The sequence below is a fragment of the Gymnodraco acuticeps genome, unplaced genomic scaffold (assembly GCF_902827175.1).
Source record: "Gymnodraco acuticeps unplaced genomic scaffold, fGymAcu1.1, whole genome shotgun sequence".
NCBI lineage: Eukaryota > Metazoa > Chordata > Actinopteri > Perciformes > Bathydraconidae > Gymnodraco > Gymnodraco acuticeps.
The window spans coordinates 1,223,725-1,251,632 of NW_022990513.1; the positions used below are offsets into that span (position 1 = coordinate 1,223,725).

The 27,908-nt window shown below is 42.7% G+C and overlaps 1 protein-coding gene across 3 annotated transcripts; it reads right to left on the minus strand.

Moving 5' to 3' along the window:
- Positions 1-27,875, minus strand: LOC117553274 (BTB/POZ domain-containing protein 10-like). 3 transcript variants are annotated; one of them, XM_034227148.1, is made up of 9 exons: positions 27,579-27,875; positions 22,703-22,959; positions 21,475-21,769; positions 19,398-19,500; positions 11,552-11,672; positions 9,215-9,412; positions 7,914-8,024; positions 474-925; positions 1-441 (listed from the first exon to the last, which is right to left on the minus strand). In XM_034227148.1, the coding sequence occupies exons 1-8, from the start codon at positions 27,704-27,706 to the stop codon at positions 513-515; spliced, it is 1,626 nt and encodes a 541-aa protein (XP_034083039.1). In that variant the 5' UTR covers positions 27,707-27,875; the 3' UTR covers positions 1-441; positions 474-512. The 3 variants fall into 3 exon arrangements, with proteins under 3 accessions (XP_034083039.1, XP_034083038.1, XP_034083040.1); XM_034227147.1 differs by having other exon boundaries at positions 1-925; XM_034227149.1 differs by lacking the exon at positions 22,703-22,959 and having other exon boundaries at positions 1-925.
- Between the last annotated feature and the right edge of the window lie 33 nt (positions 27,876-27,908).

Genomic DNA, 27,908 nt, shown 5'->3' on the forward strand with positions numbered 1-27,908 from the left:
TGTTGTGAATAATCTTTATTAGAAAAACATCGTGTGGAACCTCTCAGACATCCTGTGAGGAGATGGACCTGTGCAGACTGAGCACACACACACACACACACACACACACACACACACACACACACACACACACACACACACACACACACACACACACACACACACACACACACACACACACACACACCTTTGGTCAGATAAATAAATGAGAGTGGGGGGTGCTGCTGGGCTTGTCTCCTCCCCCTGGGCCTGAGAGAGGCTGCAGCAGAGTGCTGAACAAGGCAAAGTGGTGTTTGCCACTCGGAGTGGGGGGGGCTTCTCACTGATGGCCACACGTGTACAAAAGCTCTCTAACTGTGGCATAGGAACTGTGTGCTGATTGGCTGCTGCAGGGACTGTAGTCTGACAATTATCAGAGACGTTTAGTTCTGGTTAACTGTGAGTGTGTGTGTGTGTGTGTGTGTGTGTGTGTGTGTGTGTGTGTGGAAGCACTTGTTGCTGTCAGTGTGACCTCATGCAGAGGGAGAGGGGGTGTCGGGGTCCGGCTCGTAGTGGTATGTGTCCTGAGAGAAGCTGCTGCCCTGCTGCTGGCTGTGGGGGTCCTGGGCCTGCTGGTGGGGGCCCTCACAGTCTTGTGCGGGCTGAGGGCTGTTGTCTTGTCCCAGCCCCAGCTGATGGGGGTCGGGCGGGGGCAGAGTTTCCAGCTCGTCCACCTGGGGCCCCGGGGGGTCCTGGGGGATGTCTGCGGCGGCGGCTGCCAGGTTGCTGGACGACTTGGACTTGACGCACTGGAAGTCCACGTGGCGGCTCTTGCCCTCCTCCTTCTCCCAGGACATGCGGATGAAGGGCCGCTGGACGTAGTTGTAGATGACCTCTGGACGACCTCCGGGACGCCGCTTCACCTTCTCTTTGTAGGTCGGGTAACCTGCAGGAAACAGACAAAGGAACGTGGCTCAGAATAACATTCAAAGAAAGAAACTTTTTTTTATTCTGCGCTCATAACAAGCAAACGTTTGTAGATGGTTTGTAGTTTTTAGGAAATACCCTTTTGCTGACTTTTGCGGTTAGATGAGACAAATGATACCCTCTCATGTCAGTACAGTAAACATGAAACTGAAGCCATGTGTGGGCTTAGCAAAACAATTCAAAAGGAGGACCCTGGCTCTGTCTAAAGTTGACACAATCCAGCTTTCCTTTAGCTCCCTAATCCCTGTTTTCACTAACGTCAGAGTGTACGTGCAGACTTTTTAAAACGCACCAAAACCTGCTAAAAAGCAGAAAATGCAAACATGCTGGGAAACAGGGTTTACTGAACAGTTCAATGTGATGGGGTTACTTCTTTGAGTCATGTTTTGTTATATCGGTACTTATTTAGTCTATCTTTCAAAGTTTCTAATCAGAGTGTGTGATGGTTGGAACAGAGGAGGGACTGAAGTGTGTTTTTGTTTGAATAAGGTGTGTTTCACAATAATTAGTTAATAAAATGTGTTTTCCTTTCTGTTTGTTACTTTTGACATCTAACTGGATAAACTCTGCTATGAATACATCTTATTTATTGTATGTTTTCTAAGTATTTCTGATAATTGTCCAGATGATCAGAATTGTCCGGCAGTGGACTAGCACTTGGAGAGGTCCCAGTTCACCTCCTGGGCCCTGCCGTGGTGCCCTTGAGCAAGGCTCCTCATTGCTGCAATATAAACACTTGTTTGTACGGTGCTATAATCACTTTTATGTAACAATACATATTTTTTATAAATGTCTCAGAATTTATTTTTTGAATGTCGCAATACTTTACGATACCATTTATGTCAGTTAGTTTTCCTTCAATTGCTGCATCTCATTTGTTAGCCTTGGTTGTGTTCGCTGGCTTTATTTTGGATTTTATTACAATGTGTGCTTTTCTTTTTGACCTACTTTTGCTGTAACACTTAATACATGCATTTCCCTGCTGTGGGACTAGTGAAGGAATTATGATTCTGATATATGCTTTGTTTAAAACATAACACTAGTGTTAAAACTACTCAAATGAGTTTTAAAGGACATAATATATGTGGGGCATTTTGAACCCTTCAGAAGGTGGCACATACAATCTGTAAAACAGAAAACTGTTCCTTTTTAGCATTCAGCTGGGGCTTGCCATTAAACATGTTTGAAGAGAGTATTTTGTGTTTTTGTGGAAACTCCTGCCTCGGGTTCAGCCTTTAAAGGTCCCATGCCATGGCCATTTCTACTGATCACAATTCCATTGTTGAGGTCTACTAAAATAGATTTATAGTGTGGAATTTTCCAAACTCACATTGGTGTCTCTCTCCTCCCGTTCCTGTCTAAATCACTTGAACGCGCTGTCTTTAAACAACTCTCCTGTTATCTCAATCAGAACAACCTTCTGGATCCGCACCAGTCTGGTTTCAAGGCAGGTCACTCCACAGAAACTGCTCTCATTGCTGTCACGGAGGAACTGCACACTGCCAAAACTGCATCCCTCTCCTCTGTCATCATCCTGTTGGACCTGTCTGCTGCATTCGACACGGTGAATCATCAGATCCTCCTTCGCACTCTCCAAAAACTTGGAGTTTCAGGCTCTGCACTTTCCCTCCTCACCTCATACCTCAAAGACCGTACCTACAGGGTGACTTGGAGAGGGTCTGAGTCCGACCCTTGTCAATTAACTACAGGGGTCCCTCAGGGCTCTGTTCTTGGTCCCCTCCTCTTCTCCTTGTACACAAACTCGCTCGGATCAGTCATTAGCCCGCATGGTTTTTCTTACCACTGCTACGCTGACGACACCCAATTAATTCTGTCCTTTCCCCACTCAGAGACCCAGGTCGTTGCACGCATCTCTGCTTGTCTAGCTGACATCTCTCAGTGGATGTCTGCTCACCACCTCAAGCTCAACCTTGACAAGACTGAGCTGCTCTTCCTCCCGGGAAAAGATTGTCCCACTCTTGACCTAACAATCAACATCGGCACCTCAGTTGTTTCCCCGACTCAGACTGCAAGGAATCTGGGTGTGACCCTAGATAACAACCTGTCCTTCACTGCAAACATCGCTGCTACAACCCGTTGCTGCAGATACACGCTTTACAACATCAGAAAGATACGTCCCCAGCTGACTCAGAAAGCGACGCAGGTTCTGGTCCAGGCTCTCGTCATCTCACGCCTAGACTACTGCAACTCCCTCCTGGCTGGTCTACCTGCATGTGCCATCCGACCTCTGCAGCTCATCCAGAATGCAGCGGCTCGTCTGGTCTTCAACCTTCCTAAATTCTCCCACACCACTCCGCTCCTCCGCTCCCTTCACTGGCTTCCGGTAACTGCTAGAATCCACTTCAAGACACTGGTACTTGCTTACCATGCTGCGAATGGATCTGGCCCTTCGTACATCCAGGACATGGTTAAACCGTACACCCAGCGCGTGCACTACGCTCTGCATCAGCCAAACGACTCGCTGCGCCCTCGCTGCGAGGGGGACCCAAGTTCCCATCGGCGAAAACACGTGGGTTTGCTATCCTGGCTCCAAGATGGTGGAATGAGCTCCCCATTGACATCAGGACAGCAGATAGCTTGCACATCTTCCGGCGCAAACTGAAAACTCATCTCTTTCGACTCCACTTCGAGCGTTAGAACGATTAACAAAGCACTTATATACTAATAAAGGACTGGCTTTTCTAAAGCCAGTTGAGTAGCACTTGAAATGTTTTTGGCTCTATGAAACCTGATGTACTTTATGATTCTGTTTTCTTCAAGGTTGTGTCTTCCTGGTCGAATGTACTTATTGTAAGTCGCTTTGGATAAAAGCGTCAGCTAAATGCAATGTAATGTAATGTAATGTAATGGTTTCTCAAACAGCGTCTGTAAAGTATGTGTATTCACCTGTATTCACTCTCTGTCCTAAACGGCTTGTTGGAGCCGCAAGGTGTAGGTAAAAGAGGATTTGAAGGTTCCTCCCATGGAGTTACATGTTAAAAAAAGAGTTTAAAAAGCTGAATATTTCAAAAAGTATAACATATTTTGAAAAAGTTGAAAGTTTCACATCATGTGTTGAAAAGGCTGAATATTTTGATATTTGAATTGTTCCTGCAGCTGAAAGTAGGCTGAAGTTATTTGACTGCAAAATATTGGTTGAAATAAGAAGAAGATAAATCTAATTAATCTAATAAGCAATTTCCAGGGTTCTTACACCTTTTCCAAAGTCAAATTCAAGCACTTTTCAAGCATTTTCAAGGTGCATTTTCCAGCTTTTCAAGCATCTTACAGCTGTTGTAAATTACATATTTATATACACATACTCAAATGATTATTTCCCTAGCTCACATTAAATCAGATGTTCTTTATGCTATAAACAACCAAATGTATGTTTCGTGATAGCCTTCTACACAAGGATGAAAAATTAAAGAAAAGAAAAGTAAGTTTAATATTTCAAAATGAGTGATCTGTACGTAGACTGGGCCTCCCATACAACCTGGCTGAGCCAATATACAACAATCAGCCAAATAACTTTTCAATACATTATTGATTACTATTGTTGAGGTACTTTTAGGTTGGCAGTGAACATAAGTCAGAGGTACATGGTGTACTTTGACTCCACTACATGTATTAATACCTTTAGTTACTTCACAGATGTGGATGAATGATGTGAAATATAATCAAGTGTTAAATCAGACTTTAGTTCCACCTGGAGTAAATCCACCAGCTACCCTGCAGTCTACAAAGTCATTCAAACTAGCTGCACCTTCACCAGCTTTGAGAACACTTTCATGATCAATCATTATAAAACATATCATATATATTATTCTGAAATGGACCAATCTGCACAACGACTACTTTTACTGTCGCTACTCTAAGGGCGGTGGTGGCGAAGTCGATAGGGACTTCGGCTTGGCAACTCGTCCCGGCAAGACCAAGTGCTACCGAGGTGTCCCTGAGCAAGGCACCGTTCCCCACACTGCTCCCCGGGCGCCGTTCTAAATGGCAGCACACTGCTCCTAACACTAGGATGGGTCAAATGCAGAGAAACAATTTCCCCACGGGAAAAGTCCATCTTAATCATCTTCACTATATTTTGATGAGAATACTTTTCTACTTTCACTTGAGGAACATTTTGAATGCAGGACTTTTACTGTAACAGAGTATTCCTACACTCTGGTACTTGTACTTTTACTCAAGTACAAGATCTGAGTACTTGTACTTATAATTTCACTACAAGATCTGAGTACTCGTACTTTTACTCAAGTACAATACCTGAGTACTTATTCCACCTCTGGTAGCGTATTAGTCTGAATTGTAGCCACAAAATCACACAGAGCTGCATAAAAATAGACTCACAATGGTAACAAGTGGAAAATAATATTTACAAATGTGTACAATGATTTGTAGGTAATTTTGACTACTCAAGACACCTGACTTATACATCTTCAAAGGAAGACTGTGTTCATTCTACAATTACATGGGATTAAAGCAACATGTAGTTTTACTTGTATAATACTTCAACTTTATATAAAAGACAGTTTGTTTTCATCTGTTTTCAAATAAACAAAGTATTGGCTTTCAGAATATTAAACTTGTTTCGGCAAATTCAGATGATAAATACAACTTTGAAGCTTCGGCATAATTACAAGCGGATAACTGAGTAACTTAACGTCACAGCAGGCATAACAACAGCCGGTGTTTCTTGTGAGTGTTTCCCCGTAACACACACACACACACACACACACACACACACACACACACACACACACACACACACACACACACACACACACACACACACACACACACACACACACACACACACACACACACACACACACACACACACACACACCACACACACACACACACACACACACACACACACACACACACACACACACACACACACACACACACACACACACACACACACACACACACACACACACACACACACACACACACACACACACACACACACACACACACACACACACACACACCACACACACACACACACACACACACACACACACACACACACACACACACACACACACACACACACACACACGAGCTTCCCCCAGACCAGTAATACAAACGAAGATGTGTCTTCGGGTCAATGTGACTGATTTCGATAGAGCAAGTTACATTTGGTTTAGGCACGAAACATACTACCAGTAGAAATACATTGCTTTCAAAATCGCTCTGTGTCGAATCAATAGATTATATTTTGTGACTATAACACGAAATGCCGTGAGAGCTTCATCCTCTGAACACCACAGGATGGCGACTGACATAACATAGGTACGCTCCTCTGAAATGATCGTCCCCTGCAATTATTATTATCCCTCATCGAGTTCGCTATTCAGCTCGCTAACGTTAGCTTAAACAAACGTAACATGCAACGTTAGACTAATCTAAAATGCTCTACTACGGCGTACCTTTCATGTGGCTCGTCAGCGCAGACTCTCCCATCGTTACTTTTGCAAACTTTGCAGGAGGCTACTCGTGGGCTTGACCCTCGTCTTAGCCATGGCTTGTATTTGTCTTCTGCTAGCCAACGCTCGTTGAAACTGCAACCTCCTGGCACACAGTCATCTATCACTCTCATCAGAATGCCCAGGTCACACGTAACACAAACACTTGCAGGTCGCGCGCATAGCACGGGAAGGCCGCAGCGGAGCTGTTTTAGAAGCGAAGCAATTATTTTCTTTTAATCTAAAAAGCGAACTATTCAGTCAGACAGCAATTTATTGTAAAAGTAAAGCATTTACATTTTCAAGCACTTTATCTCAATTTCAAGCACCATTCCCAAAATTCAAGCACTTTCCCAACCTTGAAAACACCACGTCAAATTTCAAGCATTTTCAAGGATTTCAAGCACCCGTAGGAACCCTGAATCTCTATGAAGATGGTACATTTAAATCATTCACTGAATTAGCCCAAGAGTACAATTTGCAACAGAAGGGGGATTTCTGGAAATACTTGCATATTAGACACTGCTTGGTGGGAAAGTATCAGCCGAATGAAACAGACAACCCATTAGTTGACTATCTTCAAAACCCACTTAACCATAAGGCGTCAGTATTGTATAGTAAATCAATGTATTTAACCAGCAGCACATGTGATCATTTGAGGATAATCTGGCAGAAAGACCTTGACTGTCAGATTGACGAAGATACTTGGAAACAGATTCTGACTGATAACGGTAGATATATTAAAGAAACTAGAGGTTAATTCACTCAGTATAAAACTCTACACCGGTACTACTGGACACCATCTAGGCTTTTCAAAACAGCACTAATAAATACCAACACATGCTGGAAATGCAAGAAAGAGATGGGCATATTTGTACATCTCATATGGGAATGTTCCATGGTCAACCCGTTTTGGCAAAGAGTGTTGGAATTCTTAGAGGCATGGGTAGGAATATCCTTGCCATTATCCCCACGTTTATGCCTATTGGGCGATAAAACAGAAATTCCAAAACTGACAAAAAGTGCTCATTCAGTTTTAATGGAGGGGATAACCTCAGCTGCCAGAATTATATTGAGACACTGGAAATCACATATGAGGTTATGTTGGCAAGAATGAGGGGTAGCACCTGTGGTTCTAGGGAGTTGGGATTACTTTGTGGATTACCTGACCTCTAACTAGTAGCCTGACTCTCACAAAAGGGCCTTTGTACAATTATTCGAATCAAGCATCATTTGTTGTTATTATTTTATTTTATGATCGCTGTCGTGTCTGATTGGTAATCTTACACCTTTGTATTTCTCTGTTTTCTTTTGAACCAGGAACACTTAACTAACATGCTTTGTAGCCTGACCTTCCTCTTTCTGCATGAATGGGGACATGCAGTCCTAATCTGTAGCAGGGCGCCCCGGCTCAGTCACATTTACGAGTGTGATAATATGTTTTACTTAAAGACCCAGTACCTTCTATGCCCAGCCGGATCTTCTTCAGTCCTCGGTCTTTCAGCACGGACTTGGCCACGTCTCTGTTCTCGATGTACTTGAAGAAGCGGTACAGCTTGGTGCTGTAGATGACTGTGAAGAAAAAGAGACATTCAGTACATGAACGCTCCACGTAAGGTTTGTATTGTTGTTATCAAACCGCACATAAATGTCAATACTTTCATAGTCTTTCAATATCGTCCATTTTCCCAACCCTGTCTGTAGCTCTCGACCCATTGGTTACTACTCATCCCTCTAATTCACTTTAAGGGCTGACCTTTGAATACAATCCCCTAGACATTGTTGGTGTTTGTTTCATCAGCACAAGTCACAAAGGCTTTAGTTGTTTTCAGGTTTTCTTTTTCATTCCACTGACCTCTTCTGTTGTGTTCAGGTTGAAGGACCTCATGTTGTTAAAGGAAGTTGTATTTTTGTTGAAGTCTGCTAAACTTTTCTGCAGCCTCGTGCAGTGACATGTCAGTTCTTTTAATATCTTTCTTGACTTTCAACATATGTTCTGTTTTACTGAAAATGTCCCAGTTATCTTTATTTTCTGGTAACATGTCTGACAGTGGAAATAGGCAGTATAATGAAAGTTGTTGCAGCCTTCTCCTAGTGGGTAGAAGGGAACCATCTTGAGTCTGAAATCCTTGGACAGCCTCTGAGAGGATGCATGGCTAAATAGCTGCTGAAGCTGGATACTTTAGAAGGCATTGAGTTTCCTCAGAATAAATATTTTAGAATGGAATTATTTTTAGCTGACTGATTAAATCCATTACATGTATATCATCTTGGTCTGGGCCTTAGTAATCATTCTTGTCAAAAGTAATAAAACCATCCAAAACGTTTTTGTACAGGGCCCACTATATCAAATGTAATTATTTGTATTTATTATCAGACTTAAAATATGATTTAACTGTGTACAATTTAGCATTTTGGTAAGCTTTATCCACACATTTTATTGTAAAAGGCTGATTTAATTATTGTTGGATTGTTTTGACACAACGCACAAGTCATTTTGATCTGCAAAAAAGGAATAATTAAGATTTCAAAACTTCTGCCGCATTTGCTGTGGATACAGTTCCATTACTCCTCTTTCTAGTATACATGTTCTTGTTGTCATCTGTAGAGATATCTGTAGTTCTCTCTGTGTGTGCAGCAGGCGCAGCAGGCGCAGAAAGTGCTGACGCCTACAGCTGACTTTCATAAAAGAAGCTGCTGTACAGAACACCTGTGGGTTCATTTGAGTATAAACAGGTCTGGGATCATTGACAGCCTCTTACTCTGAGAGTACTCCTCTCCCATCTGGGGGGGATACTCTTCGTCCCAGTCCACCACGTCGTCGTCCGTCAGCACAACCACGTGACACTCCCTCTCCCCGCTCTGAGCGCTGGCCACCATCAGCGGCAGCACCATCTCCTCCAGGTAACACTCAAACTGATGCCGGGCCCCGTCGTTAGACAGCTCGTGCATGAGGGCGCCTGGGGGGGGCAGAGAGAACACAGAGATGAGAGGAGACAGAGCACGGGGGGGCTGTAGGACACTGTGCTGGACACTCACCTGTCCTCCAACAGCCACTAAGCCACATCAACAGTTCAACTTCCATTCTGAGAAACTAAACATACATCACTTTTCAGAGTGAATCATTGCATTCTTATGGTACTGACTTTTTATTTGATTTCAAATCATTTTTTAAACTGTTTTTTAAAGTAGTTCATATATCCGTAATTCCTTTGCCTGTGTATGTATGCACCATTAACCACCAGAGCACCACCGGGGGGGGGGGGTGCTAGTGGATCGCCGGAGCTGTTAGATTAACATGCTTATTGTAGCTCTAAGTGCACTGTAGCTAAGTAGCACCATCCTTAATGGAGCAGCCTATGTGTGGGCTGGACATGTATTTTAGGAAAGGAGTGAGCAGAGGGTCGTGTTGTCGATTCTGTCAGAGTGGAAACAGTCGTGAGTAAATCTGATTCAGTCAGAAATCAGATGACGCTGGGAGGAAACCGGGAGAGGGCAATGAAATCGGGAGGGTTGGCAAGTATGCTATCAAGACGTTTGACACTGAAATTGCACACGTAAATAAATCACTACTGTTCTTTTGACTTCCTTCAAATATCGACCTGAAACTGAAATGTCCATTAAAAGCAGCCCTGACAGTTTGGAGTGCAGAATATATGAATCATTTATTATTGTTTATTAGTTGCAAACCCAAAAGTGGTAATTATAAATACATCAGAGATTAGTCTGTTTGCTGTATTTATTCATAGTTAGAATTAACATGTGTTTCAGGCAAAAATGAAACTAAATCTTATGTGTGTATTTAAGACGAAAAAGCAACAAAAATAGCACATGAGAGATGCAATATATTGTACTTACGTTTCGAATAAAGGTGGATTTTTGCACCATGAGTATAGCTATAAGCGTGCGTCCTTAAATATATTAACGTGGAACACATTCCTGACAGCGGTGTCTCACTCCCCCACTGATCGACCAGTAACAAATGGGTCAAAAAAAATGCAAGAAGAAGACAACTTGCAAGTAAACATGGATGTTTAAAATGGGTCATTTAAAGGAAAAGTTTTACGAGAGAGGAAATATATTCTACATGTTTGTGAGCCCATAGTGACATTTGAATGTAAAAGCAAACATAGTTCACAAAAATAAATCCACAGGGATTCTTCTGGATTCTTCTACTGCTAACTCAACTCCAAATATAAAAGGAGGATCAATACAATTGTAATAGTGCTCTATTATTACTAAGATCTATTACTGTGAAGTAATGATGGAAGGTTCTGGAAGTAAATGTATAATGGCTCCAGTCCTCAGAGATCTGAGGGCTATTTCAGGAAACTTCTGGTGCTACAGGTGATCCTTTTGAGGCAGAACTGCACCAGCTATGACCTAAGTATGACTTTTATAGAGCTGCTGACACATTATAAATGCAAATACTAAAAAGAGTAATAGTTCATTTACCGTTTAACTGCAGAAAACCTGTAAATCCTCATCCTGTTGGTGCAACAATAAAAGCTACTTGCCTGCATAACCAGCATTACATTTCACAGCTAATCATGACCTACTTAGAGTCGCGCGCGCACGCACACACACAGCATGCTCCTCCCGCACACGCAAGAGACACAAACAAGATGTGCAAACATGTCCAATTACATTACACATGCAGCATTTCAAAACAGCATATAGTAATGTGTGTGTTGTATCGGCATTCAAGCAAGCAGCACTGATGCTTCTCTATTATGTAATGATGTACTTACTGTGCATTTAGCATGATAATGGAGTGTGTGCTTACTTTAAGCTCTCATAATAACTCCTGCATACAGTAAATGCTGTATGTATGTCTAATCAACAATACATAGCATCAATGAATGAATCAGTGGTTTACTAGACATGACATAAACAGTGAAATCCACATTTTAGAATCAAAGCAAAAGCTGTTTGTGTTCTACTCTATAGTTCAGCAACAAAGCAACAAAGCATAGGAGTGCAGCTACACACACACACACACACACACACACACACACACACACACACACACACACACACACACACACACACACACACACACACACACACACACACACACACACACACACACAACTCACTGAGGTCTCTGCACTTGATGGTGCTGTAGTTGAAGGCGATGCAGAGGTAGTCACATGCCTCCCTCAGCTCGGGAATGGAAACGCCGTCAGGGCAGCGGATTATCCCCGACTTGTAGTAATCCTGCCATTTTTCAGCAGCGCACGCACAGATACACACAAATACATACACAGGCACAATGGCAGACAGTCATGCGCACACACGAGCGAGGGAGAAAAAACAAGACGCCATTATTGATGCTGCCTCACTCGGAGAGAGAGAGATGGATGGATGAGGGAAGGGGGGTGGGGAGGGAGTTGTGATGTAATTAAAGAGACGTCACAGGCGGGAGAGAGACTGAGAGGAGAAGGGGAGGGCTGAGAGTGATGAAAGCAAAGCTAACAACGTCACTCCCCCCCCCTCACCCCCTCTGTGTCACATGACACTGTCTCCCAGGAGAGGATGTACTGTGCCTCACAAAGAAGATAGCGCTCACCTCTCACTTCCTGTTCTATGCTTCCCTCACTTTCTAGCCTCCATAATCCAATAACAGTCTAGCTCATAGTCTTTGAGCTGGCAGAATTTTGAACCCGGAAATGTTGAGAACCCCAAAGTTTTATGTTAGAAATATATAGTCCCTAGCACACTAGAAACTGCCGGATGCTAACCTGCATATGTTGGGCAATTAGCACAAGTTGTGTTAATTAGCATTAATTCCAGAGGTGGGACCAAGTCATTGTTTTGCAAGTCCGAGTCCAGTCTCAAGTCAGGATGGGCAAGTTCAAGTCAAGTCCAAGTCCTAAACTTTGACAAAACGAGTCATAAACAAGTCATTATGTGTTTTTCACCAAATGTAATGACATCGATCAACAGAATAATACTTAATAATCAAACTGCTCTTTATTAGTCACATTAATAATGTAATAATCCATTTTCTCTCTGCTGGTAAAGTAACGTGTGTTTTTCTAATTTAAGAGGGATCAGTAAGATAAGGCTACCGTGACGGTTTGATTCAGAAGGAGTTTAATGTATAAGATCCCTGATGTTGAGGTAACCAGAATGTTTATTTCCACTGTGTACAACATGTTGTAAGCAGTGATGCAAACACAGGTAGGTGAAAAAAGAGAGAACTATTCGAAGCAGAACAAAAACAGCGTAATATACCATCTGACAAAGGCCTGTGCTATAATGCTTCAATGAACTGCTATTCTTTATAATATACTCAGATCAATAGGAGACAGAGATGTTAAGTTATAAATCAAGGGTTTGTATTATTTACAGCAGGGGTGGGGAACCTTTTTCCTTTACATTTTAACAACATCCTCCGAGGGTCGTACAAATGATTGAACTCAACCTCTGCTTAAAAAAACTAAAATCACAGCCCATTCATTTCACCTTTCTTTCATGCTGTGCAAAGAAAAAGCAACCTCTGAATCCAGATATCTCACCATGACTCACGCATGCATGTGCACGGTGTGGCATGACCACCACAACACAAGATGTGTGCAAATGTATTTAGTATCCTATCCATGTGAACATGATTTAAGTGGGGGGGGACCTAACCTCCTCTAGGGGGGTCCGGGGGCATTTGTTTTTTAAATATTGAAGTTAAAAGCATCAATCTGGTGCACTTTGAGAGCAACATGAAGAGATCTATGGATACATCTCAACACCCATATGAAACAGAACTGTAAGCAGATTTTTCTTTTTGGATATTTTACAAATCACTCCCCTTTTAAACTCTATTCTTGTTATTTTTTAACAACTTTTTTGTTACTGTCATATCATATAGTATTTTATACCTGTTTTTCATGTAGTCTCTAATGTCTCATTAATAACTATAATGATCATATCAAGGTGTGCCTTAACCTCACTGAGCTGAGGTTATTTGAGCCTCTCAGGAGAGAGCTCTCTTCCACCTGGTTGTAGAAAAGCTCTTTAAATTCGTTAGCATAGCTAGCTAACCAGATGCTAATAACAACAGATCGCCACTGTGATTACAACTAAAGACACAGCCACGCAAACACTGCTTCTTTTTTGAAGTGGTCCTCCCCCCCCCAAAACGAAAACTCTTCGGTTCTCCACGAATTACACAAGTCACCCAAATCAGTTAAAAAAAGCGGGAGGCGGCGAAAAGCGACTAATTTGCATCACTGTATAAGGAACCCACAATCTAGATCCCTCTGCAGGTGGTACTTCAAGTATATTTTGATGCTAATACTTTTGTACTTTTACTTGTAACATTTTGAATGCAGGACTTTTTATTGTAACCGAGTATTCCCACACTCTGGTACTTTTACTCAAGTACAAGATCTGAACTTCTCCCACCTGACAATACATCCTGAGTGGTTACCAAAAAAAATCCTGCTCTGAAGGTTATTTTCATTTTACAAATCCTGCACTCAGCTTTTCTTTCTCCAATATCATTGAAAAGCAGCCAGATGCTGCTTCTTTTTTCGGTTTTCACTCATTTCTTGACTTTTTCCGACGCGCTTGCATTTAAATCCGGCTCCCCGGCTGCGTTTCACTTATCTTATTTTTCATTTCCTCGCTCCTCGGTCTCACCGGAAGTTGATTTGTCTGCGCCATCTTAAGTAGCGTCCCAATGGCCTTATTTTTGCCGGAGGAGCGAGGAGCGATAATATCAGCTATAATCGAGGAACCACCAGACCATCCTCTGATGAAATCCTCAGACACTCGCCCCGCCCCCTTACTGTGTATCGCTCACTGATTGGACGATGCAGTGCATGCACTGATCTGATGCTTCTTGACATGAGAGCAGTTTCCCAGCGGAGTGAAGAAAACACATGAACCTCACGGGAGTCACTCCTCAGTTTATACCATGTTTTGTTTCAATTAATGTATCATTTAGTTACAAATATGTGATATATCTGAACAGCAAAGTGGTCACAAATCATTTAATTCATTTTTTTGGGAAACATTTTCATGATCACTTTTTTCGTTTTACATATTCATTTATTGTCATTTCCATTCAGTCAGTCATTAAAGGTGGGGTAGGTAATTTTGGAGAAACCGGCTGGAGATCGCTAGAATTTGAAAATACACAACCGGAAAAAATCTGCCACTTCCTCACAGAGCCCCTCCTCCAACACACACGAACGCGCACATGACCAATGAGGGCACGAGATAAGTTTGTGCACAGATGGAAGGCTGACAGGCAGGCAGGCCATCCAGTTATTTTAGCCGGGCCGGCTCAGATGATTGGTCGTGCTTTTTACAGCGCCACGGCTTCCACAGATGACATTTGTTATGGATTTGTTGTCAAAGCACTTCAGATATTCATTGCTATCGGGATGTTAAGAGCATTCCATGGAATATAACAACAAGTGTATCTCGAGCAGGTTTCTCAAACTTACCTACCCCACCTTTAAGTGCTATTAAAATGTTAATGTGCAACATATCCACACAAACACACAAAGTGTGCAATCCAATGAATGTTAATCTAACTGGGTTTTGATAGATAAGATATCTCTTTTTCTTCTCTCAATTATTTTATTTCTTTTGTGCACTCTAATCAATATTAATCTAACTAATGTTCGTTTATACATTTTAAGAATGGCATTTATCTTTTTTGAGAATGAGTTCTTATTTTATTTTTATTTATTTGGGTCTACAACAGATGATACAAATGTTTGTGTCAGTAAATGTGTACTAACAGAGGCGGGGGTGTGAAAATAATGGGGACAGAGCTGCTGTCAGACGATCAGCTGTGCAGCGTCATCAAAAACGGACGTCGCTTCACGTGACGCTCCGGAGGAAAGGACGTCCCATTGCTCTTAAAACTCATTTCCCTGCTTCTCGTGGTTTCCTTGGCCCAGTCTCAGGTCGGTTAAATGAAATCCTTGCTTCCCTCACTTGCGTTGTTTCCCTGCGTTGTTTCCCTCCCACCAGGGAAGCATGGAGAGACGCATGGATATGTAGCACATTAACATTTTAAATAGCACTTAAAGGTGGGGTAGGTAAGTTTGAGAAACCGGCTCGAGATACACTTTTTGTTATATTCCATGGAATGCTCTTAACATCCCGAAGGACCGAGGAGCGAGGAAATGAAAATAGTCGCCCTGAGACGGGGCCCTTGCATCTCTCCATGCTTCCCTGGTGGGACTAGTCGCAGGGAAACAACGCAAGTGAGGGACGCAAGGAATCCATTTAACCGAAGTGAAACGCAGCCTTCGTCTCCCCGTCGCTCTGTGTAGCTGGCCTGTACCACTACACCTACTGTCTTTGGAGCGTATGCCCCCCACCCTTCTTTCACATAATGGTATGATCCTAGTGTGTCCTCGCATATGATTGGCCGCATGGTGGCTCAGATAAATAAAGTCCCGCCCCTGCCTGCATGGATTCACTGCAAGAGTAGAAGCGGCTGGAGATTCTGCTTTCCCCGACGGGAGTCTGCTCTTCTAGCGGCAGCTCGCGATTAGCGTGTTGGAGACCTCTGAATTAAATGATCAAGTCACCTCAAGTCAGAGGGCTCAAGTCCATGTCAAGTCCCGAGTCATTAGTGTTCAAGTCCAAGTCGAGTGTTTTGTGATTTTGTCAAGTCGAGTCCAAAGTCATCAAATTGGTGACTCGAGTCTGACTCGAGTCAAAGTCATGTGACTCGAGTCCACACCTCATTATAGCCTATGAGGACAATGGTAAAATAAAATGGCTTGGCTGATATCCGTACTCTGTGAGCTGATGTTGATACATTTTGGGTTGATTTGAATGATTTAAGAGACTCATTGGATTGGACAGATTTGTTATTTATAAGAGAAATAATTGTCCACAGTAGAGAAAACAATGTTCATCTTGTGCTCTCCTTTTAAAAGTAGGTTGCTACACTACTCGTGGTAGGCAAAACAGCCCATCAGGAGTACATATATGGCACTCACAAAGATCAGTCAGTGTGCCAGAAACATTTTAGATACAAAAGCTCACGCAGAAGGCTCACAGGAATATTTATAAATGCATGTGCAATATACCCTCATGCAATTCATGTTTTATACATGTGCATTCTTTTTTTCTTTTCTTTTTTTTTTTTAAATATACGTCTATTCTCTTGACTTTATCTGCACTATACCTCTGCTGATGTAATAACGTACATTTGCCAGTTGCGGGACAAATAAAGGAATTCTCATTCTGATTCACTAGATGCTGGGACAATGGAGATGAGGCTTTAGGGGGCATTAGAACTGGAGAACGGTAAGATCTACTACCTCTACAAGCCCCTCAGGACTGCCATTAGCACCACATGCTACTGCACTGTGTCTTCCTGCACAATCACCAACTGGCTGCTCCGTCACATATCACAGCCTTAGAGCATATGAAAGAAAAGTGCATCTTTATGTCATTAGAATATAAATTCAATAAGTAGGCATAATAATAGAGGCATCTGTAATGGAATACTGTTACTACAGCCATATATATATATATATAATGTGTTCTGTCTCCTCCTTCGCGTCGAAAGGAGCCAGTTGAGGTGGTTCGGGCACCTAGTTAGGATGCCACCTGGGCGCCTCCCTAGGGAGGTGTTCCAGGCACGTCCAGCTGGGAAGAGACCAAGGGGTAGACCTAGGACCAGGTGGAGGGATTATATCTCTTCGCTGGCCTGGGAGCGCCTTGGGATCCCCCAGTCAGAGCTGGTTGATGTCGCCAGGGAAAAGAAAGTTTGGGGCTCTCTGCTGGAACTGCTACCCCCGCGACCCGACCACGGATAAGCGGGAGAAGACGTTCACTACAAGGTCAGTTTAGAAGCTTCCTCCGACTCTCGATCCGTTCCCACAAGCTTCTATCAGCAGATGGATGAGGAAGAATGTTCCTTTTTGTTCATAGCAATTGATACATGATGCAGGTGAGATTGTCTCCTCAGATCCTGTCGTGAGACTTTTTCATCGTTGCCATTCATATTTGTTTCAGGTTAAGCAGGGTTTGGTCTAAACCAGCTAACAGGGGCGCTGCGACATCTTACTTTTGGCGTGTGCCATCATACCAAAATGTGTTAAGATTTGTGTAGAAGAATCTTTGTTGGAGAATATCACTTAATAAATTACTGCAAACATATCTTGGAATGTTTTACTATCTACACTTGCTGTCTTACCTTTTAAGAACAATACAAAGAGAAACAATACATGTCCCCCTCAGGTAGCCCCAAAAAGCTTCTATTCACATCACATTTTCAAAAGCTCCGCACCATGGAAGGGGGGGTCCCTGTAATGGTACAGGCCAGCTACACAGAGCGTCAGGGAGACGGGGAGCCGGATTTAAATGCAAGCACGTCGGAAAAATTCAAGAATTTAGCGAAAACCGAAAAAAGAAGCAGCATCTGGCTGCATTTCAATGATATTGGATTTACTGTCAGAGGTGGGAGAAGTTCAGATCTTGTACTTGAGTAAAAGTACCAGAGTGTAGGAATACTCGGTTACAATAAAAAGTCCTGCATTCAAAATGTTACAAGTAAAAGTACAAAAGTATTATCATCAATATATACTTAAAGTACCACCTGCAGAGGGATCTAGATGCAGGTGTTCTCTTCCCCATAGAGACCGCCTCGCTGCACATTATCCCTTGCATAAAGATAGATTGTGGGTCCCTTATAACATGTTGCACACAGTGGAAATAAACATTCTGGTCACCTCAACATCAGGGATCTTATACATTAAACTCCTTCTGAATCAAACCGTCACGGTAGCCTTACCTTACTGATCCCTCTTAAATTAGAAAAACACACGTTACTTTACCAGCAGAGAGAAAATGGATTATTAAATTATTAATGTGACTAATAAAGAGCAGTTTGATTATTAAGTATTATTCTGTTGATCGATGTCATTACATTTGGTGAAAAACACATAATGACTTGTTTATGACTCGTTTTGTCAAAGTTTAGGACTTGGACTTGACTTGAACTTGCCCATCCTGACTTGAGACTGGACTTGGACTTGAGCGCAAAGACTTGAGACTTGACTCGGACTTGCAAAACAATGACTTGAGACTTGACTCGGACTTGCAAAACAATGACTTGGTCCCACCTCTGAAGTGGTGACAAGGTTGAGTTCAAAAAGGTTTGAAATGAGGGGAGGTGTTTTCTGTTCTCTATCAGGTTGCTTCACTGATGGATTTGAAAATGTTGTTGTTTTCAAACAACCACCAGAGGTCCTTGAGCATTCAGTGGGAACTGCACACTTGGAATATTAGAATGGAAGTTTATCTGTAGACAGACAGGTAAAAGCATGAAACGATCACATGACCCCCTAACTGAGATAACTACTCAACACAACACCACTCACTAAAGGCTGATTATCATCCAAGGGCTGGATCTAAATCTCTCTCACACGTTGTCAACATATACACAAATGTTTTAGACACAGGTGGTTTGATGACAAGTCAGGAACATATAAAGGTGATTAACAACTATTTTCCAAAGAGACAAAATAAAATTGCTTTACACTAATACAACAATTATTAAAAGAAGTGGGATCTAATCTCACCGACAATTTTAATGACAAAGGTGTTGGGAATTATGTACGGACTATTTGAAATATTTTAGATGGTACTGCAGTTGGTGATTAACAGAAGAAGCAAAAACGTTGGTACAGTTTTCTTTACATAGCTGAACGAAACACTCAAACGGCAACAGAACTTCCATAAAACACTGAGCTGAAAATCCCTCATTCATCATTATATTGTCATTACAAGCAGTAAAGAGAGACCAATGAAATGGAGAGGGTGGAGTGGAAGAGAAGGAACAGAGAAAGAGATAGGTTGTTGTAGTTTTACTGAAATAAAGTGTGAAGACAAGGAATTACAATGTAAACAAAAAAGTATACTGTGCATAGAAAAGGACAGACAAAGGACAGCTGAAGAACTCACCAAAATGGCTCTGAAGACGGTGGAGCTGATGCCATCGGCCACCTCAAACTCTCCTTTCTCATTGGGTCGAGTGAAGTTGTTGTCCCGCCCAGAACCAAACATCCTGAAAACAAACAAGTAATAAATAAATCAGGATTCCATCAACTTCAAAGAAGTCAAAGAACAGCTGAGTAGAGCAGTGATCAGTTTATGTTGCTGGAGTTTTACCCTCTCATCGCAGAATTAAAGAATTCCTAGACATTGAAGTTTTTGCATCAACTTCTTTCTATCTGAATGCATGTACAAATCACAACTGCTTCCTGCTTAGCCATCATAAAAACAATGTATTGTTTTATTAAAGTGTGTCTCAACCCCATGCTGTGACACAAACTTTACACAAGCTAACACCTTGTCATTGGTGAGAGAACTGGTGTGAGCAATCAGGTGACGTTCATTAGGGCAACAGTTATGCTTTTGGACATGACAGGAGAAAAGAGGAGGATGGGGTTGTGGTTTCAGCACCACTACAGGTACAGTTTTTAGGAGGTGGGAATGGAACTTGAAAAATAACTGAAAGGAGCAAAAACTAAATAAAATGTGCTGTTTGACTCAATAGAGACTGTTTATCCCTTTATGCAGCAGATCCTTTAATGCATGTCCAGGGGCCTCATTTATAAAGGGATATACGCTCAAAAGATGGCGTACGCCAGTTTCTACGCAATGTTTGCGATTTATAAAAAACTAACTTGACGGGAAAACGTGCGGTCCTCCACGCAAACTCTAACCCATGCGTACGCACTAAGCACAAACACGGGAGAGACGAGAAACTGCGACACCGTTGGCAGAAGGAAGAATGGAGAGAAATATGTGGAAATAATACCATCAATAAAATGTTACCTCTCATTTATCATATATGAAGAATTCATTTTCAAACATTGATTAAAGCCAAACTTAAAATGATTTAACAAACGCCTGTTTGCGACTCCTCAGTGCACACAAAAACATAACTTGGAGAAATAAATAAATACGGAAATGTTATTGATCACCCCTCGATGATGTTCTCTTGTTAAGAAATGTTTTCTCATAAATGATGCGGTAAGCAGGAGGACAGAATTACGTCTAAACTGACGCCGTTTTGCATTTCTATAGGTTGTAGATACGAGCATGGTTTTATATACTATCATGTTTAATCATGTTTTATGCCGTTTGCTAAGACTTGATAAGTCGCTCGTAAAACACAGGAGGTATGGAAACTAAGAACACCATATGTGGTCAATTGTACAGCTAATATAACACAACACATTAGTTGTATTTCCTTTAACTGGTGGATATAGAGTTGCTGCGGGGGGGGGGGGGGGGTTGAGACGCACAGGCTGCAGTGGAGACGCTGCGCACAGCTGATCGACAGCTGGAACACAAACCACCAAATACAAAACATAATTCAGATCCAGTCGTCATGACTCTACTCCGGAGGGATTCCCCGATCACTTCTTACAGTTTCTCATCAAGGGGGGGTCTCCTGTCCCCGGTACAAACACACTGCCTGAGGAAGGCTATGTGTATTTATTTTGTCATGAACCTTTTTCGGACCACTTATTTATTTATTTTGGTGACGATCCGACCTCCATGCTGCTACTCTGGTTCAAACTGCATCCACCAAACAATGTGATTTATCTCCACCTCCCCAAAAGAACCAAAATCTGACACGGTGTGAGATATCTTTTTTAGCTGTTCTGTCGTCATTTCCTGCTATCTCCTTCATGCAGTCAGTCAGAATGAATGAATGGGCGTTTATTTGACTATTTATAGGCAAATATGGGCGTTACGTGAAGCCCGCAAAAGCTGCACCGCATTTCGTGTCGATTGAGATTTATAAAGGGGAACCGGCGTAGGAAGTGCTGTACGCACTTTCCTCGCCGGTATGCAATGTTTGGTGAATCGGAAAATGTCGGAACATTTCTGTACCTATTTGTTGGATTTCTACTACGTAAGCAACCTTCCCACGTGAATCCTACGCACGGCGTTATAAATGAGGCCCCTGATCCTTTGACATTAAAGTTATTGTGTTTCCCTGCATGAACTCTCTTTTTGTCCTCACCTGCCGAGCATGGTGTTTGGTTGAGCGGTGAAGATGGCAGGATCCACCACAAATCTGGTGTTATCCACGATGAGAGTGACTCTTTCTGCCAGCCTCAGAACACTGCGATGCCCCTCCTTACTGCTGAGGTCATACACGTAGATCATATCGCAGGGCCCCGCACCCAGTGCCTTAATGACCCGAGGTATGTGTCCCCCCATCAGGGCCCCTCCAATGTGGGAATAAGGAACAGAACTCCTGGGGGGGCGAGGACTGGAGGATCTGGAGGACGAGCCTCCGTCGCCACGTTCACGGTCTGTGGGAAACAGGAGGACACATGAACAAATGAACACACACGTCAATTTTCACAATTAGCATAAGTTGCGTTAATTAGCATTAAATACCATTATAGCTTATCTTGAAAATAGTTACATGACTTTGCAGATTTGGAAAATGTTGGAGTGGTTCTGGGGGTTATTGAGGATGCTGAATGCATTTCTCACATTTGTATGATCAACAATGGCAGTTAAAACCAGAAAGTGGCCATATTTGTTATCTTGTTGGCAGATTTTTTTTTGAACATTTTGGGTCGATTTGGAAGTTTTATGGGAATCTCGCTTAATAGGATTGGACAGATTACTCATCTTTGTTGGAGAAGCCTGTGACCTAAGATTTTCATCGACATAACTACTCTGTAGCTATGTTCGTATTACAACTGCAGGTCTCCCTTGAAAAAGAGATCATTGATCTCAATGGGATTTTACCTGGATAAATAAAGGTTTTGAATTGAATTGAACAAATAAAGAACCTTGAACCTTTACAAATGAATTGTCAGCAGTAGAGGTAATAATTTTCATCTTGTGCTCTCTATATGCAATGGTCGCAACATTACTCATGGTAGTTAAAATCAGCCCATCAGGAGTAGAAATGTGGCCACTCTGGTTAAAACTGCCATTTTGTATCCTTAAAATGTCAGAAATTGATTCAATAACCACCAACAAAACTCAAAAACTCTCCAAATTGGCCAAACCTTTTTTAACTATTGTTTCCATAGGCTACAATGCTAATAAATGCTAATTACCATAATTGATGCTCATTGTGCAATTTGCCCATGCAGGTTAGCATCCAGCAGTTTCTATGTGCTGGGGACCCTACTATACATTTCTAACATAAAGCTTTGGAGTTCTAAACATTTCTGGGTTCACGCTAACTACACTACAAGATAAGGATCCTCTTTCTTCCTCCTCACCGTGCTGCCGAGTGGGGGAGGTGAGGTTCCTGATGCAGGGCGTCAGCTGGCTCTCCCCTCTCTCGTGGGAGGAGTCCCGTGAGCGGTCACTGGACCGCCGCTGCTGCTCTCTGTGATGATCTGCCCCTCCTCTTTCTCTCGCCCCGCCCACAGCCCCCCCGACGGCCCAGCCGCTGGCCCCGGCCCGGTAGAGGCTCATGGTGCCGACCTGCTGCTGGTGGTCGCAGTCCAACACTGACAAACCACACTGCCGCTCACTGAGGGGAGGGGAGAGCACAGTTATGAGCATGACTCATTTCAGCTCAGCACTTTATGATGATATGGAGAATATTTGGTTTAAAATTGGACATCAGAGATTTCATGAAGCAAGAATGTCATTTTATCTGACTTTGAGTTTTTGTAAGATGACCCAGACGAACATGAGCACCAATAAACTGTATTTATGACTTTTTGGAAACTATTATAAAATACAGACTACATTGCCGAATCCAAATCGTTTTTGTTCTAAATGGTTTGGACACTATCATTCTTTTTGCAAACTTAATAAGCCTCTCAATTTAATGTTTTTTCTCGACTTGTTCTTCCTGCAACCAAAATCTTATAATACTGAGAAATGGTTCAAAATAACCATATCTTATTGTATTGCACTTCATTATTTTTCTTATTTCATTTTCATCATATGAGGCAACAATTAAGGTAAAAAAACACTAGGGGCAAATCATTACCTATCTGAGGTATTATTTAAAAAAAGAAAGGAGAAAGGAAAACAAGTCTCGACTTCTCTGCAGGATCTGCTTACTTTCAAAAAGAAACAAAACAAAATAGTGAACAAATAGCTGATCATCATATACCAAGAGCTCTTCCTTATCTGGATTTGACCACGTCACTCTCCTCCTGCATGTCTGCTCAGATAAGGTGACCCTGTGATGCAGCCATGACCAGATCATTGGAGAATGAAGAGCCCGCTGTAGAAACTGATGCATAGATTCTCTGGTGGAAACATTTCCACAGTTGCAAGGGGATGTGGGCCTACTGTCATATTGCCCAACCCTAATGCAGTCGAATGTTGAAAATACATATACCGCTGCTGCTGATGAAGATGGGGGTGGGGTGAAGGCATTACTTTCAAAACGTGATTCCGACCTGCCATAAAAGTTTGATACGGTCCAAACTTCAAGTCCAAGTGGAATGACACAACAAATCATCAGACACTGATGCAGTACTTCATGCAACACTGAGGCCCCATTTACATGGGAACGCAAACGAAACGCAAGCGAATTCGATATCAAAAAAGTCAAAAAAGTCTTCCGTTCACATGGATACGGCTCAATAAACGTGTCCCTTCACACAAGACCGCTCGACCTGCTGGAGACGCTGTGGTACATATGCCGGGCCTGTAAGTGGCGCTGTACTTCTGCCACAAAATACACCAAAAGCAGCGAAGAAGATCCCCGAGCATGGTTGCCATGGTTGCCCTTCTGTTTATTCTCCGCGGTGGATTTAGCAACATGTAGTTCATGTAGTTCTCCATGTCCACTTGTTGCTGATGGTTGTGGTAGAGGAGCTGTAGATTCTGCACTAACATCTGTAGCATGGTCAGTAGCACTAGCAGTATCTACTGACCATGCTACAGCAGTGAGCAGCAGAGGTGGAGAGAGGCGGGGCTATGGCTTCATCGTTATCAGGAAATGATCGTATAGGGCGTACACACTGAGCCGTTTGGCCCCCCAGAGCGTTCCGTCTGCAGATCTATCCACCTTGGGACCCGTTATCGTTTTAGGGGTCCGTTTCCGCGGTTCCGTTACGGCCTTGTGTGAACGAAGGGGCTATATGCGAGAGAAAAGTAGCAGATACAAACCGTTTCGTTCCCGTGTAAACAGCACCTGAGTAATCTCTATGCACGGATTTGACCCTCTGTAGACACACTCATTCAAGGATCCAACGATTTATCATCATTATGCAATACAGGATTGCACAATGAAATGCAGTAAGCCTCACACTCACACAGTTGTGGTGGCTCGGGGGAAAAGGGTTTGTTTTTAGACTTGTGAGCTGTGGACCGCAGTAAAAAGTCTGCATTAAGACCTCACAGGAGCAAAGTGCTGCAGAAACAAGGACCACACAAAACCACTAACCTCCGCCTGCAGCTACACACACCACCCCAACATCCATTAGAGTGTGTATCTATGTGAAACAATCCTGAGTATGCGGAACTCACTAAGGTACAGGACAACACACAGAAATGTCCTCCTGTGTTTAATCCCTCCACAGGCGGCTGCTTCACTGATTCTTGACTGAGGTTTAATAATCACTCTGCCTCGCCTCAAAGCAAGTGATGCTTCCTGCAGTGTTCACTGTAGTTTAGACAAGCAGCCTGAAAGAGCTCTTAGTATGTGTCCATTCCAGACAGGACTTAAACAAACACTTAGCAGCATGCATTTATGCTCCGGATCAATGACCAGTCAAAGTCAAAAAATGACAATATGCCCTTTTCCATTTTTTAAATGCAAAGGTTAACAATCACAGGATGTAATGCTATTGACTTCGACAGTCACATACTGCAGGTCCAAATGGACAAGTGAAAATATGCACATTCAAAAGTAAACTAAATATATGACGACTCAAGATAATTGCTAGTGTGTGTTGTGTGTGTTTTTGCACAAGTATTGCTGTTAAAGCATTGGTTATTATGTACTGGAGTGGTGAATGGCACAATTGGCCAGAAAATATCAACCAACATCAGCAGTTGGTCACACCTGAGGTGAGTGTATCAGTATTTAGGTGGACATCACAGCTGTATTACTATACATGTATCCACAGTGCTCATGTTAGTAGTGGAACCCTTATTAACAACACCTCAACAGTGGGCTTTAGAAAAAAGATCCCTGCCCAGATACCAACGATTTCGCTAGATTATTGATCTAAGAGGAAGGTGAAGGATGATACAAAACCATTTCTAATGTAAATATTTTCCTGCTTTATTATGACAAATGACATGGAATTGTATTACTAAATGCATTAATTGAACTTTCACTGTGACAGTGTAGCTTTCTGCCCAATAGATTGAGTTTTTAGGCCCGAGACACATCCAGGTCTCAGTAATGAAGAGAGAGGAGCTGCTATGAAATATGATGATGATGATGATGATGTGCTGTAGGCTGAGGAACCAGAGAGATGGGAAATGGAGCAAGGAGTGCTGGAAGGACAGAAAGAGAGAGGTTTATTCTTTTCATTGAATTTTTGTAATGGAGTTAGTGACGTACAAAAGCTGATTTCTTTAAAAATAAAGCACTTTTCACAAAGCCCTGACTTCACCGAGACAGATGAGGCCTAGAGGGGTTTTTCATCATTTAAACAAACGATCAATCAAGCGTGTATCGGCTCTGAAAGCAGGGGATTGATAACTGAATATGAATGTATGTTTTGTTTCTATGCCCCTTGACCATTTCATACGCTGAGAAGTCTGTGGGCCACTAGGGGACATCTGAATGTGCAGAACAGAGGACTGATGGGGGGGGCTGATTGGATGTGTAGACCCAGACAGAGTAGACCAAGGAGTAGCAGGACCAGTGGACTGACAGTGAATGATCAACAATGCACATTACCTTCAATCCCCACCAACGCCTGGGATACACTCAACATAGCACATGAACCTGATTGAAGGCGTCCTATGCGTATAGTGTGTTCTATAGGTTTCTGTGCATGTCAATGGTCTGCAAAGGCTAACATCCCTGTGTTCCCTCCAGAGGGATTTCCTCTCCCACACTTACATTAATCTTTCAATATACCTCAAGGTTAACATTTTCAGAAATCAAAGAGTAAAATAAGATGATGTTTTTATACAACATGACAGCTTCATAGCTGCAGACTGACAATGTCATTGAAAATAATGAAGGGTTCATAGGGAGGTATACATCAGTAGACCTTACTTAGAGAATATCAATTATACAACATTAATGACAAACAATTAAGTATCCTTTTGCAAACAGCCACAGTTAAGTGATCTGGCTAGGAGATGACTGATTAGTATGCTGTGTTTAATCTCAAATGGGATTTGAATGCTTAGCAGAAATGGGGTATTAAAAACAAGTGTGTCTTGCCGCCAAACAGGCAGGCAGCCAGTGTCCAGAGCAGGCCCGGGGAACAAAGGAGGCAACATTTCACTCAGGGCAGCAGCACTCTCATCTTTCACATGGCGATGCAAATCTCCAGCAGCCGAGATTTGACACAGCCACTAAGAACTAGATGGGGGCTAATATTTCACTTGTCCAATTTCCTGTTACCAGGCAAGGGGCACCACCCCACTGATTTCACTATTTCCTTTTCCTGAATACGTTCAAATGGTGCTCGCAAGTGTGCGGTGTTAAATACAAGTCAAGTTAACAAACACATCTAAGTCACAATAATTAAGATAAAGATGGATGCTGCCTTGCAGTCTATTAAAAGCACGAGGTAAGAGCCCCGAGGGGTGAGGGTCCCATCTATTATTTAGGGGCTGCTGCTGACACCAACACAAGGGCAGAAGAGCTGCTCTCAGCAGTCTGGGATGAAATCCATTACAAGGAGGCTGAACATTGGATATTAACAGGGAAAGGATTCGAACATCCCCGTTAAGACACTAATATGAGGTCCATCCTTTGGAATAGAAAATGTTTATGGCAATTTCTCCTTACATGGAACATAAAAGACTGCCATTAAAAAGCATATGACTCTCTAATGAGTACCAGAGTGTCCCATCAAGGGTAAGACAATGATTTTCTTTCTAGGTCACTATTATAATGACAGTAAATCACACAAAGAGAGAAAAGCCGGGTACTGGCTGTACATGTCCCACAATGACGGAGCTACAGCCCGGTGCTGTGCGCCGTGTACGTACCGCTCGATGAGAGAGGGCCGGCTGAAGACAAAGCAGCAGGGGATGATCTGCGGGAGGACCGCGGCGCAGAAGCCCTGCGCTGCTCCGAACAAAGCGGGCTTCCCGGCAGCTTCAGCATCCTCGCACATTACTTTCCAAGTTCATCAGCATCGTTTTCACACACACAACCGTGATTCAAACTCGCTGCTGAAATCCAACGATTTGACACAAAGCTTCAGATGTGTCTAAAGGGCGATGAAGGCACGCACCGGCTATCACTCTGTCACCGGAGGACCTGAAACTGTGAATGGCTGCGTGCTGACTGAATCAGAGTGGTGCTGCGTTCAGGGG